This window comes from Tetrao urogallus, assembly GCF_951394365.1.
Source record: "Tetrao urogallus genome assembly, chromosome: 3".
Classification (NCBI taxonomy): domain Eukaryota; kingdom Metazoa; phylum Chordata; class Aves; order Galliformes; family Phasianidae; genus Tetrao; species Tetrao urogallus.
The window spans coordinates 66,707,288-66,720,545 of NC_136815.1; the positions used below are offsets into that span (position 1 = coordinate 66,707,288).

Here is a 13,258-nt window from a genome sequence, read left to right on the forward strand (position 1 = left end):
ACAGAGCTTCTTTGCATCCTCCTGCAAAATGCAACACAGATAACTCTAAGTGAATTTGTACTGAAACCTCAATAAGAAATAAGGTTTTATTGTAAGCACATGTGTGTATTTACAGTGACAGAGTAAGGCTGGTGAACGTTGAAGCAAGACAGGAGGCAAGAAGTAGATAGAATGACAGGGCAGCCAATATAACTGCAGTTACTATAGCTTGGTGTTATGGATTATAATAGAGATGTGTTGCATGCTATTTCCTTTGGTCTCTCATTCAAAAGGCAAGAGGGAGCTGATTACAACGTGAGCAGTGCCACATTCTTGTATTGACCAGCTGCAGTAGGGGTTACATTTGTGATTTCAGAATCTTCATCAGTGTGCCTCTGCCTGTGTTAATCTAATGTACTTCATAATGTAGACATCAAAGCTTTAGTAGCATTGTTTACTCCTAAGCAATGTCCAGCAAAACTGGAGTGGAGCAGAATGCAATGTTGTATGGATATTGATACAATATGCAGAAATAAAAGAACATGTGGTCTTGGTTTTTACAAAGGACTGTGAGAGTGATCTTATAAATCACCTGAATAAGAGGTCTGCATTGTGGACAGAAACAACTACACTATATATCTTAATAGTAAGAGAGAAGCAGGAATATATTTATTGATATATTTTAAATATAATGTAGTGATTTAACAGCAACTTATCAAGATTTGAGGTTGCTTGATAATTTACTGTGTAGAGGTTAAGGTTAAACACACACATGGAAGAGACCCTCTTAGTGAGTGGACACCTTTGCTTTCTAAACTCCTTGAACCATGAAGGTAATGAGCCCAAGTGCAGCAGAATCCACTGTTATTCCCAGACTTGGTGAGCAGTTTATGTCTAAGGGATTATATGTGCACAATCAAAGAAATAGAAAAGCTAATGAAGCTTGAAATAAACTATTAATCACTTAGTGAGGATCTGTATCAACAAGGCATTTTGACATCAAGGTGTAAAGGATCTCTGCAGCAAGTGTAACCTCCAGAGTCATCCCAGCTGAGGGGAGATCCTCTCACGCAGCCTGATGCCATGCAGGTGAGCAAGGTCAGGACAAAGCAGGAAGTTGGAAGAAAGAAAGAAGTGTGGGGGGAAGCCCAGCATCACAGTCTGAAACCAGTGATATTTTTTTTTCAAATGGGACTTTTCTTTCTTTTTAGGTTTTCGTTTTGTTTTATTTTTCTGCTAAGTCCTAGACTGTGGTATCCATGGATGCTGCAGAGTTCCGCAAGAGAGGGAAGGAGATGGTGGACTACGTTGCAGATTACCTGGAGAAGATAGAAAAAAGACAGGTCTTCCCAGATGTGGAACCAGGATATCTGAGGACTCTCATTCCAGACTGTGCACCACAGGATCCTGAGAGCTTTGAGGATGTCTTTAAGGACATTGAGAAGATCATTATGCCAGGGGTAAGGAAAATAGATCTGTAGTGCAATATTCAATGCTGCATCTGGGATTTCAAAAGCAAAAAGAAAAGTGTGGATGAAACTTGTGCAGATAAACTTTACAAACAGAAGTACCCACATTACTTAGCTTTTAAAAGGGAGGAATCTGCTATGTATCTGTAGTTAAACATGATCCAACACTTTACTAACACTTTCTGCTCTTTCTAGAAAAAATAAAATGATTATTTTGCTTCATGTGAGGCTTGCTTTTGGAGATAATCCCCTTTTCTATCTTGAATGGGTTAAGGCAGATCTTCCTGCCATTCCATTTTATGTGCTACTTTTGCTGTTTGCAAAGCACAGTGAATATTTTCTAAAATGGAATTTTTATTAGTCTACTGTACATAAAATGTTCCTTCAAACTGATCTTTAAATATTGAAGTTCTCTTCTGAGATTTCTTTTTATTACAGATCTGACTAGAAAGGATTCTCTCCAATACTTGTCATGTTGACATATTCTCCTAAATGCTGACTTCTTCTAGTACACTTTAAGGCAGATGGTCATTGCCTAAATATTAGTCTTTGGATAGATTACTATTGAACAGACAATGTAAATCAAAGCATCTGGCATTTGTTCAGCTCTGAATCTTTCTTGTTTCTCCAGTCATGCTATACATTTTTTATTTTAAATATATATATATTTGTCTTCTAATGACTTGAAACAGCTTGAAAAGGACTGGATGATTAATAGATGTTAATTAAAAAATATCCTTTGGATCCTTTCAATAGTAGTTTTATATTACTTTTCTGTGTGTAGATAGGTGATACAATTGTTATATGACTAAACATGGAATCACTGCTCTGTAGATGCTTTTAGTCAGTGTACTTTAATATCAGTTCCTTTTCATTGACCAGTGTAAATATTTGATGCATTTTTTTATCGTTTCCCTCGGTGCCAACCTGCTGTCGTTTCACCGACTAAAACTCCACTGAATTCAATGAAAATTGCTCCACTCTTCACAAAGGTCTGTGGATAAAGTCTTAAATCCAAAAGAATTAAATTAGTGTAAATTCAATAAGAGAATTATGGCCAATGCATGCAAATACTTTGTTTCTTATAGCACTGTTGTTTAAATATGAAATGTATTATAATACACTGCAGTTCATTTTAAAGACAGTTTATACCAAATGCTCATACTATGTGATGATAATAAAATGCTAGATATGAAAATACATTTAGTTTTGACAGCCTTTTCTTTTTCACTGGAGGAAAATGTTAACCATTTGTTTTTCTTGAAGTAGAACAGAGAGCACTTTGCTAATCAGAATACTTCAGAATGCTCAGTGAAATAATAACAAATTAAAAAAAATAAGAGATGAATCATTTGAGACTAGAATGTGAGACACTGAATTCCAGTTATTTCATTTTGTCATGTTTCCTCTTACCTAACGTGGTTTTGCAAATAAATAGCAAATAACTACTGACTTAGTGAAAGTGCATTTTGAACAAAAAAAGTTTTATCCAGAACTTTCATCTGGTATGAAATGTTAGTATTTGTGACACAATGAGCGTGAGTATATAAATCCTAGTTCTAGTAGTAACTCTGATTGTGCCTGTGTTGTTTAAATTAAATACTGAAATCTCATGAAAACTGTGTCACAGGATAGCTTAGGATGGATAGCATCTCTGAAGATCATGTAGTCCACCTCTATGCCAAAAGCAGAGTCAGTCAGAATGTGGCAAATTGAGTGTTGAACATCTCCAAAGATTGTCTTTGCTACCTCTCTTTCCTGTTCCAAAGTTTGGTCATCCTTACAGTAAAAGAAGTTCTTACATTTAAGTGGAATTTCCTGTATTTCAATTTGTTGACATCTTGTCTTGAAACTGGATACCTCTGAAAAGAATGTGGCATCTTTTTTATGTGCTCCAGTGAGGCATTTATACACCTTCACAAGATCCCTCACCTGGGTTTTTACAAGCTGAACAATCTTAGCTTCTCAGCTTCTTGTTATATGAGCGATACTCTAATCCATTAATTGACTTCCTGGCCCTTCATTGGACTCACTTCAGAATGTCCATGTATTTCTTGTATTGAAGAAGTCCAGAGTTGGATACAGACTGCTGATGTGGCCTCACCAGCGCTGAATAAAGGGGAAGGATCACCTCTCTTGACCTGCTGGTAACAGTTTTCCTGATGTAGCCAGGATGCTGTTAGCCTTTATTTGCCAAAAGGGCACATTAATAAACCATGTTCCAATGTATTTTTCCCATTATCCCTAAATCCAGTTCTGCAGAGTTGCTTTCCAGATAGTTGATCCCTGGCTTATGCTAGTTCAGGGTGGAACTGAAGGAACAGCCAGACTTTGATTTCTGCAGCAGGAAGCCAAGTGGAAGGAATCTGGGTACAAAAAATATCAGACTTCTGTCTCAGACTTACTTTGTTCTTTGGAAATATCTGCCCTCTTTTTTTGGAGCTAAAAACGCTCAAGTTTATCTGTGACTGCACGTAGTGCCAAGACAATACTTTGCAAACTGGATTCCTTAATCTGTGAGCTTTCTGCTGAAGCACCTACTGCTACTATGTGGTGAAGGAAGACTTGTTCAGTCTAAGCAAACCACAGAAAAAAAGACATCCTTAGATGAGATCTGTGGGAAAAAAAGTCTTTGAAAAACACGAGTATGATAATTATTTAACCGAAGACACTTGTGTATCATAGTTTATCAGTACAGGGCTAAATAAACAAGCATCAATGGTGTCATACCCTTTGCAATGTTTGACTAAGTGTGTCTGCTGGCAAAAGAGATGAATTTTAGAGCTGATTCACATGAAAGGGAGGCAGGAGAGGAAGAATCACAGCTGCACTTGCCCTGGGGCTTTTGGCTTTTTCACTCCGTGAAAGTGGTGCAAATTGTATTTGCTGTGTTTCATCAAATGAATGGCTCCCAGCAAGTAGGCAGTTTAACCTGATTAACCCAAGATGAATGTCAAAAGTCTTGCAGATCACGAAGGATTATAGCTGGGTAGATGAACGGTAGCAGCTCTGGTTCATTATGAACGTCAGTGAAAGTCTGTGCATGTGGGTCCTATCAGAGACTTCTGTTTATTGGGTATTTTTAATCTGTTTTGTGTTTTGCTGTTAATAACCATATCCCAACCCAATTTTTTCTGATTTCTGAAAGAAAGTGTCTACCACTAGTGCTCTAAATCTTCATTGCAGCAAAGAAATATCACTACTGTATAGAGCAGAGACAGACAAAAACATTTACAGTGGCTTGCCTTTGAATTTGTGATTTGAGTAGATCTGAACGTAGTGACTGTGAGAGTGAAATCTTGAACGTACCATATGCATGGCTCTTTTAAGCAACAGAAAATGTAATGAGATGGTTTCATGTGAAGGGGCAGGGGCATCTGAAAGGTATGTATGGTATACTGCAGTATAGAAAGTGACACCTGATTCATTATACACATCTAAGACAGTTTACATTAGCAAGGTGTATGTTCCCAAGAAACAGCTGCTTGTTGGCATGAAGAAGGTTAGGCGAGGAAAAAAAAAAAGCGTGTTTGCAGCCTGTGGAACAGTGGGAATACATGCAGAACAAATCAGTAAGAAAGACACTGAGATCAGGCAAGAGATTATGTGTGTTCCTCCTATTCTTCACTTGTAACAGAAGAACTCCAATATTAAATAACAAAAAAAAACCTAACGGTTTAAGGCAAGGCTAGCTTCAGTAACTCAGCAGCCTCCAGATTTCTTGCTGAGGAAAAGCACTTGTAAGCAAAAATTCAGCAGAACGCTTATAATTCACCTAATTCTCTAAAAGCATTTTTTTTCTTAAATTTACCTATTATCTTGAATAAGATAAGCACTTTGTACCTTATTACTTCCACTGAGCATTACAGTGTGGCAGAACATTTCTTGTTTTCAAATTTTATTAGATTGGAGTTGTGGAGCCCTATTGAGTGTCTTATAAAGTCTTTAAAATTGCTTAGGTACTGCAAAAAAATGCTTCTAAATGTGGTTGCTGCAAAATGGTCACCAGGTTTTGTGCAGTTATTGTGTTTTTATTAGTATGCACAATTTAAAATTGTATATAAATCATAATCTGTTACTGGAAGGTGATAGTGTAATTTTCTGGAGAAAGCACTGGGTATTGGAATGGGTTCTTTCATTTTGGGGGAGGGGCTATTTGGTCAGATTTGGTGCATGAATTTGAGATAACGGATGCAAGGCATGGGCGAGAGAGGTCTGCGCATTTAAGGACACATTTGCTAAATCAGTTGCATGACTGAGATCAAATAGAGAACTCTGGAGGAGTCTCTGAAAACAGAGGATCAAGAACCGTACCCTGCACAGAAACTCATGCTGCCACTGTGCAAACAGTTCTTCTAGGCTGACAAAAACAGAGCTCTGATTATGGGACTGTTAGGAAGCAGGGGCAAGAACTAAATTCAGCCAACATTTTCTTTCTAATTTGAGTAAAAAGGAGACTTTTTTTTTTTTTTTTTTTTTTTTTTAAAGAGAAAAACAAGCTAAGCTTCTCTTAAAAAAACTGGATCCTATGTTACAGCCATGTAATGAAGAACTGTTGACTGGTCCTTACCTCCTGTCCTCTTCTGATTTTGTGACCACTTGTTTGTGCTTCTGCATTAGTTATAAATGACTGTTTTTCTCTTACTACAGGTGACTCACTGGCACAGTCCCTACTTTTTTGCCTACTTCCCTGCAGCCAGTTCCTTCCCAGCTCTTCTTGCAGACATGTTATGTGGTGGAATAGGATGTGTGGGCTTCTCTTGGGTAAGTTTATTGGGGTATATATAGCTATGAGGTAACGACACTTCCCCTTGCCAAGATTTAAAGTGTTTCAATGACAGTCTTCAGTGAAATTATTAATAGTAATGAAGTCACAGGACTATTTTTTATAACTACATTTCCTTGACTTACTAAGTGCTTTCACAGAGCACTACTTCCTCTTGGAAGTTCTGTCCTAGAAAAATTGCCATCATTTAGAATTAGTAGTAATAGTGCAAGCTTACTGGTTACTAGCTGCATAGTATGACCATGCTTACTGCCTGGTTATGTTATTTCTTGTATTGTGGAAAATTATGTTAAAAAAAAACAAAAAACATTAATGCCAGATGGTCTCTTCTCAGAAAAGGTTGGTACTGGATGTGGAAGAAAAGAAGAGTTCTGAAGATACAAGTCCTAGCTTTGACATTTGACAGTCACAGTTCTTCTATATGAGGTCCAATTTGACATTTTTAAATAATCAGGCATGCCATTTATGAACTGGTTGCTAGGTCCCTAATTTAGCTGGTAAAGGAAGCGAGTCTTTTCCTCTGTATTCTAAAGATAGCAGGAGAATGATGCACCAGGGCAAGGCTTTTGTTTCTCTTCATACCCTAGTGAGGTTATTTTCTCTGTACTTTTTTTCATCACAGGCTGCAAGTCCAGCATGCACGGAGCTGGAAACTGTCATGCTGGATTGGCTAGGGAAGATGATTAACTTGCCTGAAGAGTTTTTAGCTGGAAAGGATGGGCAAGGTGGAGGAGTCATTCAGGTAAGAGAAGGAATACAGGTTAAGAAAAATACAAGATGAATTTCTGATCTTTATGATTTTGTGACACCACCATACCAAAATATTAATAAAGGGTATTTTTGTTGTCACTTGGGTGGATTCTTTTTAGGCTTTCAGAAACACTGATGCATAGGGAGAATGTCCATGGGTGGGTAGGAACATTCATGGCAGTAATGGAAAACAAACAAACAAACAACAAAAAAGCTCTGAAATACTATTCTCCATGAAAAATTGTTATCAGCAACTTAAGAAAGCTATCAACAATATGCAGCAATGTTTAATGCCTGAAAATGACAATAAAAAATCTTCTCAAGTAGAAATATATGTTAGGATTATAAATAAAAGGGTTTACGAAAGCTTATGTGAAGTTCATCTTGGACATCTTTGAGTATTTGTTTCAGCCTTCCTTTTTTTTTTTTTTATTAGGGATTAAACAATGGATAAGAATATAGCAGAGAAACTACTTGAAGTAGAAATAACTCAGTGCAGTAGAAAGTCTGTCAATCTTTTTCAAAGAAATTGACATAATTTTAAGAAGTTTTCCTTATATTAAAAAAAATGGAAAGTTTAGAAGTAGATAGTTGGAATAAAATGAAGCTGCTTAAAATTTGAACCAAAAATGTTTTGTCGTTAGATAGCACAGTTTTCAGTCTACAGTTCCATATCCAACATAAAACTCCAAACTTTTGGAAAGTTGTGTCCTTAATGAAAGCCCACACTATCTGAACAGAGCATCTGTATGATAATGAATATATTATCAGTGGGTGATCTTGCATGCGTAATAAAGCTGTATAGATTGTTTACCATGGCTTGCTCCTGCACTGCATGATCTTTATTCAAATGCACAGAATTTGGTTGTGGTTATTCACCTAATTAAAATAGATTTCTGCCATGGGAAAGACAGAACTTTTAAATATTTTTTCTTTGCTCATTTGGTAATTTCTGAAGTCCAGTGATTGGAGATAGGCATAGTCTGTTTTATGCTTTGTTTTATGCTAAGATTGGCTTCTAAAACATATCTGAGCTACATGCTAAAAACGGGAGCTTCTTTCTTTGATCTCAGCTGCAACCACTTGAGGCATATTTCAGTAAATTCTGCCAGCGTCTTCCCAGGTAACTCCAAATTTAACCCAACTGCTGTAATTCTCATAGGTGGACCTGCACCTACACCTGTGTATTTTTCAGAGTAACTTTACTCATTCTGCTTGCTTTGTTGGGATCTTTTCCATTACAGTTACTAGGCAGAGTGTTTGAGAAATCAAGCTTTTGTCATGCATCTCTAGCATTTATTTGGTACCAAGTAAAAGCAAGCAATTATGCCTGATGGTTATCGGCAGGAAAAATTGCCCTTCCAGGCTGACAGTGCTGGATTGCCTATAATTTTCATCAGACACAAGTCGTTTCAAGAATCGAAAGTAAGTTCTGTGTTCTTGCTTACAATGAAGTCATTTATGCTGCAGATCTTGTCTTGCTCTTGAAACAGTAATGATACAAATAAGAGAGCATGAGGCAAAAGCAACGTGAGAGTGTGAAACTGCCAGTCATTCCCTTGGCAAATACCAAGTAATTGTTGCAGTATTGGGTAAAACTGAGCCTGTGAAAATTAGCTTTTAATTACATCTGAAAGCTTATGTCAATATGAAGCACTGTGTTATTGTGAGCGGGATGACACTTGAAAATGGCAAAAGATGAAAGAAAATTTCAGTTCAGAGCTCTGGTGGACATGAACATCAGCTCTTACTGATATTTCTTCTGCCTCTTGAGCCTGCTTGCCATGGCAACCTTTGTTTGCTTGCGGTAAAAGGAAAGGTATCATCATCCTTCACTTAATGCAGAATGCAGCATTCAAGAGCAGAAAAAAACAGCTTTTAAAAATGAGAAAACTACTTTCTTCGTGAAGCTTGTCTGAGTACAGCACACATATCCTGCTGTTCATTCTAGACAAACTGCTGAAAAGGTTGAATTTTAAAAGAGTTTAAACTCTGCAAAGAAGAAGTATTTTAAGAGTGAAATAAAATCAGACTCAGCCTATCTTTGGTTTGGTGAGAAATATCCTGATTTTCCCATCAGTAAACAGTAGTCTGAGAACCAGAGGATTTTTTACTCAGTCATTTAGGGCATGACTGTGGTGCCAAGTGAATAGATAAACCCTACAGACCACATTTACAAACATTTTTAGTCCAAAAAGGGGACTAATGGAATTGAGGGAAAGGTGGGAAAAAGTCTGTTTCTGTTATGAGCCATCAAAATGCATTTCCAGGTTGCTTCTAGGCCATATTCCAGTTTCTCCAGCCAGTAGGCAAGATCCAGCTGCATAGATGGCCTCTTTCTGTCTAACTATGCTTCCATGAAATAAGATTTAGACAATAGCTGTTGTATTTGGTGTTTAGGCACCAGGTGGGTGAAAGATAGTCAGGATACCAGAACAGATCATGGCACTTCTCAGAAGATGGAGGCGTTTCCTGAGCCCAAGTGATTTGCCCTGATTAAGCCCTTAGAATAGTGGGAGCTTAGATTTCCAAATATCAAAGTAATGCCTTAGCTTTTGGAATTTCCTACAGTCATTTTCCTGCATATACTTTTGCACACTTATTAAAAATACAAACTTATTATATGTCCTAGAAAGATGCTAAGAGTTTTACAAGGCCTTATCTTTGCCAAAAACAAAGAAAAAAAAAAAAAAAAAAAAAGGATTTTTCCATATATACTTGAAAGATGTGTCCTCATAATCAAGTATTTTAATACTTTAATAATAAGTTATACTTCCTCCCAGATACTGAACGCATGGATGCTAGAGGAAACTTTACAGTGAAGAACTGTGGTTTGGAAAGGTTGCTCTGAGTGACTTGCAGAATTAAGATAAAACCCACAGATAAGTTTTATGCTGCCCGACTTATTTCTGTAGACATATAACTCATCTGAAAGACTGTGTGAGCACCACAGTAAGTTGCAGCAGTTTGCACTGTATTTTCATCTGCTGGAAATGATGTTTTGGACGGTGTAGTATGGCATGGGGATTCTAGCATGTTACTTTTTGTAGTCAATGGACAACATTTCTTTCACCCTTTGCCTCACAAAGAAGTGCTGCCTTACTTGAACCAGGAGTGATATATATCTTCTTACAACATTCTGCATAGGATGTATGCTTTCCTGTAATGTTCTGTGTATATTTTTCTGTAATATTTCTTTGAGATACTGTGAGGCTATGAGCAGCATCAGCAGCTAGGAGTGTTTCTTACTCATCTTTGTATTTTGCTACAGGCTCTGGGGTTTACATCCTCAAATCCCACACCCCTGGGAAGACAGATAAAACCTCTTAATCACGGCAATGCATTTAATAAATATTTAGAGACTGTACTTTTTCCTGCTCACTCTGTTCACTTTCAGCTGCTTTAAGGGCTTACTCACTGTTGATGTGTAAAAAGCAGCTCTGTCTCTTGATAATAGCTCAACTAACTTCAGTATTAGCGAGGAGGAAATCTAAGTTCACTGGGATCGTTCTCATGTATAAAATCTGTAGTATCAGGTTTATTACCAGGGAAGAATTAAGACTTCCTAAATACTTAATTACTTTATAATTAGTAAGTATGCACAGATCTTTAGTAGAGAGAGGATAGAATTTTGGTACAGAGCAAGAAACATCACTCCAAAATTATCTTGTTGACATTGGATTTTTCTGAGGTATAATCATTAATATAAGGAGGTGTATTCATTGCAGTATTACGTGCTTGGCAGAGGAAGACTTGCATAACAGTAGCTCAACTTTGAAAGTACCTAAAACCTTTGCATATGCACTTGCATATGCACACCCAAAATATGGACATTTATAAACATATGTTTACAGAAAGTTTCTTATAGTTTAAAAGAGCAGTTTGCAGCACATTTCATCTGCCTGATCCAGAGAAAAGCATACAGTGTAATTTGTGGAAACTTGTATTCTCCTCTGAAATTTACAGATCAGTTGATACAAAGAAATTCCCTGTCTTTATAGCCACAGATTACCTAATGCACAATTGAAATTCTTTTTTTTTTTTTTTTTTTTTTTTTTTTTTTAAGTCAAAATGCAATTTAGGAGTATCCTTATGTTTTTGATGACAGGAAATTATATAAATAATCCTTCAAAAAGCAGTCATCTATATTGAGTCAGAACTTTTTTGTTTTTTAGTATTTTTTCTCTTGACTACAAGGTAACTCTCCTGACTCTGGCTAAGTATTAAAAAAGCGCTATAGCTTTTTTTTGACAGAAATGGGAGTTGTTAGATTCTGATTGAAGTTAAACGTGAAATCTAGAGTAACAGAAATCAACAGGTACTCTACTATGGCCACTGGTCAACAGATGGTCAACATCTAATTGTTGAGAGCATTTTCATGTACCCTTAATTCTGTGAGTCTGGCTTTCTAGAATTGACTGCAAGGTTGGTGCCTACAATGAATAAGCATAGAGCAGACAAGCAGAGGCATCAGGGGAGAGAAGACAAAGGTCAAAAAGAGATTCCTCGCTTGCTGTCACGCCTTCTCTTAGAAAGCATTAGATCGTGCAATTTCTCATATGCAATTTCTATTACCAACTTTGCAAATTCATATAAAAGAATATGGTGCTTTTCCTCTGAAATGTCTTCCTTTTGAACTTTTCTTCAATTTGTCACAGGGAAGTGCAAGTGAAGCCACTCTTGTTGCACTGCTTGCTGCAAGAACAAAAACCATCAGACGGGTGCAGTCAGAAAAGCCTGAGCTAACAGAGGCAGATGTCATGGGCAGGCTGGTGGCCTATGCTTCTGATCAGGTGAGTGTCCTCCAAAAGCATGAACATCGAATCATGGTATTTATACTTAAAATAATTAGGTTGTCTCAATTGGCAGATTAATTAACATACTCTTTGGATTAGGGAGTATTTGGTTTTGCTTGCTTAAATCTTATCATACAGCCCACATAAGTGAGCTAGAATCTACATGTGCTACCATAATATAAATAGTAACTACTTGGAGGTCAGTGTCATGGAAGTATTGGTTCTCCTGAAGTAAATCAAGATATTTGTGCAAGAGATTAATTTCAGTTGTGGTGAGTAAGCCTTGATCATATTTTGTCACTTATAGGCCTGTGTGTCCATGTCTGCACATGCAAATACACACACGTATATCATGCCCCTGTGTGCGTGGGTGCAGATGCTTGTACACAGACAAACCCACTGCATGAATATAAGACAAATTTGTCATACTGCTTCACAGAATCACAGAATGGCCAGGGTTGGAAGGGACCTCCATGAGGATCATGAATCCCCAACCCCCCTGCCACATGCAGGGCCACCAACCTCCCAGTTCAATACTAGACCAGGCTGCCCAGGGGCCCATCCAGCCTGGCCTTGAACACCTCCAGGGGCAGAGCATCCTCAACCTCTCTGGGCAGCCTGTTCCAGCACCTCACCACTCTCTCTGTAAAGAACTTCCCCCTGACATCCAACCTAAATCTTCCCTTCCTCAACTTAAAACCATTTCCCCTTGCCCTGCAGTTATCAACCCTTTCAAAGAGTTGATACTTCAGGAAATCCAAAACATTCTAGAACTCCTAAAATCTCTATTAATCTAGCTGAGAAATCTAAGGAAACAAAAATGCATAATCCTTGTTTTCTGTGAGTGGTGCTTAGCAGACTGAACGAGGCTAAACTCTCAGCAGGTCAGGACTGTGAGAGGCTTTTACTGTTAATTAAAGCAAATTGTAGTTTTGTGAGTTCTGCTGCTCCTACCTTCCTAGCACTCTAATCCTATTGAAGGGCTGAGCAGTGTTGCTCCTCTCAACAGCTGTGACATTTTCTTAGTTAAATGTCAACGAGATAGAGGAAAATTTCTTAGCACTTGATGTTTAATGCAAAGTAATATCTGATTATGCAGAATAAAACAGCCTGGTTTCAAGTTTGCCTTCATTTACTACTGTTAGTTGAAAAGCATTGGAAAGAAATTTAAGAGTGCATTAGGAGGGAAAAAGGACTTGTTGCATGAGATCAGTCAGGACAAGTAAATATAAGAACAGACAACTGTTTTCAAAAGGCACAAAAGATATTTGTTCTTTTTTTGTCTGGATCCTAAGGTCTGTGTTCTGCTCAAACTTTGACCCAGTGATGCACAAAGCCTGCTACTTGTTTCCCTTTTTCTTTTTTTCCCCATGTAAATGACTGACTTGAAATGAGAACTGACAGGCCGCCATGTATGCTGAAGGTCAGGGGATCTTGTGTTTACAGAAGGATTTGCCTTAAGATATTGCTGACCTTTA

The 13,258-nt window shown here is 37.6% G+C and overlaps 1 protein-coding gene across 1 annotated transcript in view; it reads left to right on the top strand.

Moving 5' to 3' along the window:
* Window positions 1-1,238: 1,238 nt before the first annotated feature.
* The window catches only part of FIGNL1 (fidgetin like 1), a gene marked incomplete at both ends in the record, with an annotated part of 51,423 nt that continues 39,403 nt past the window's right edge, over window positions 1,239-13,258 (top strand). Inside the window, 4 exons of the mRNA XM_079533897.1 lie at window positions 1,239-1,439; window positions 6,099-6,212; window positions 6,857-6,976; window positions 11,643-11,777. Coding sequence (XP_079390023.1) covers window positions 1,239-1,439; window positions 6,099-6,212; window positions 6,857-6,976; window positions 11,643-11,777 — 570 coding nt within the window. The remainder of the gene's footprint in view (window positions 1,440-6,098; window positions 6,213-6,856; window positions 6,977-11,642; window positions 11,778-13,258) is intronic.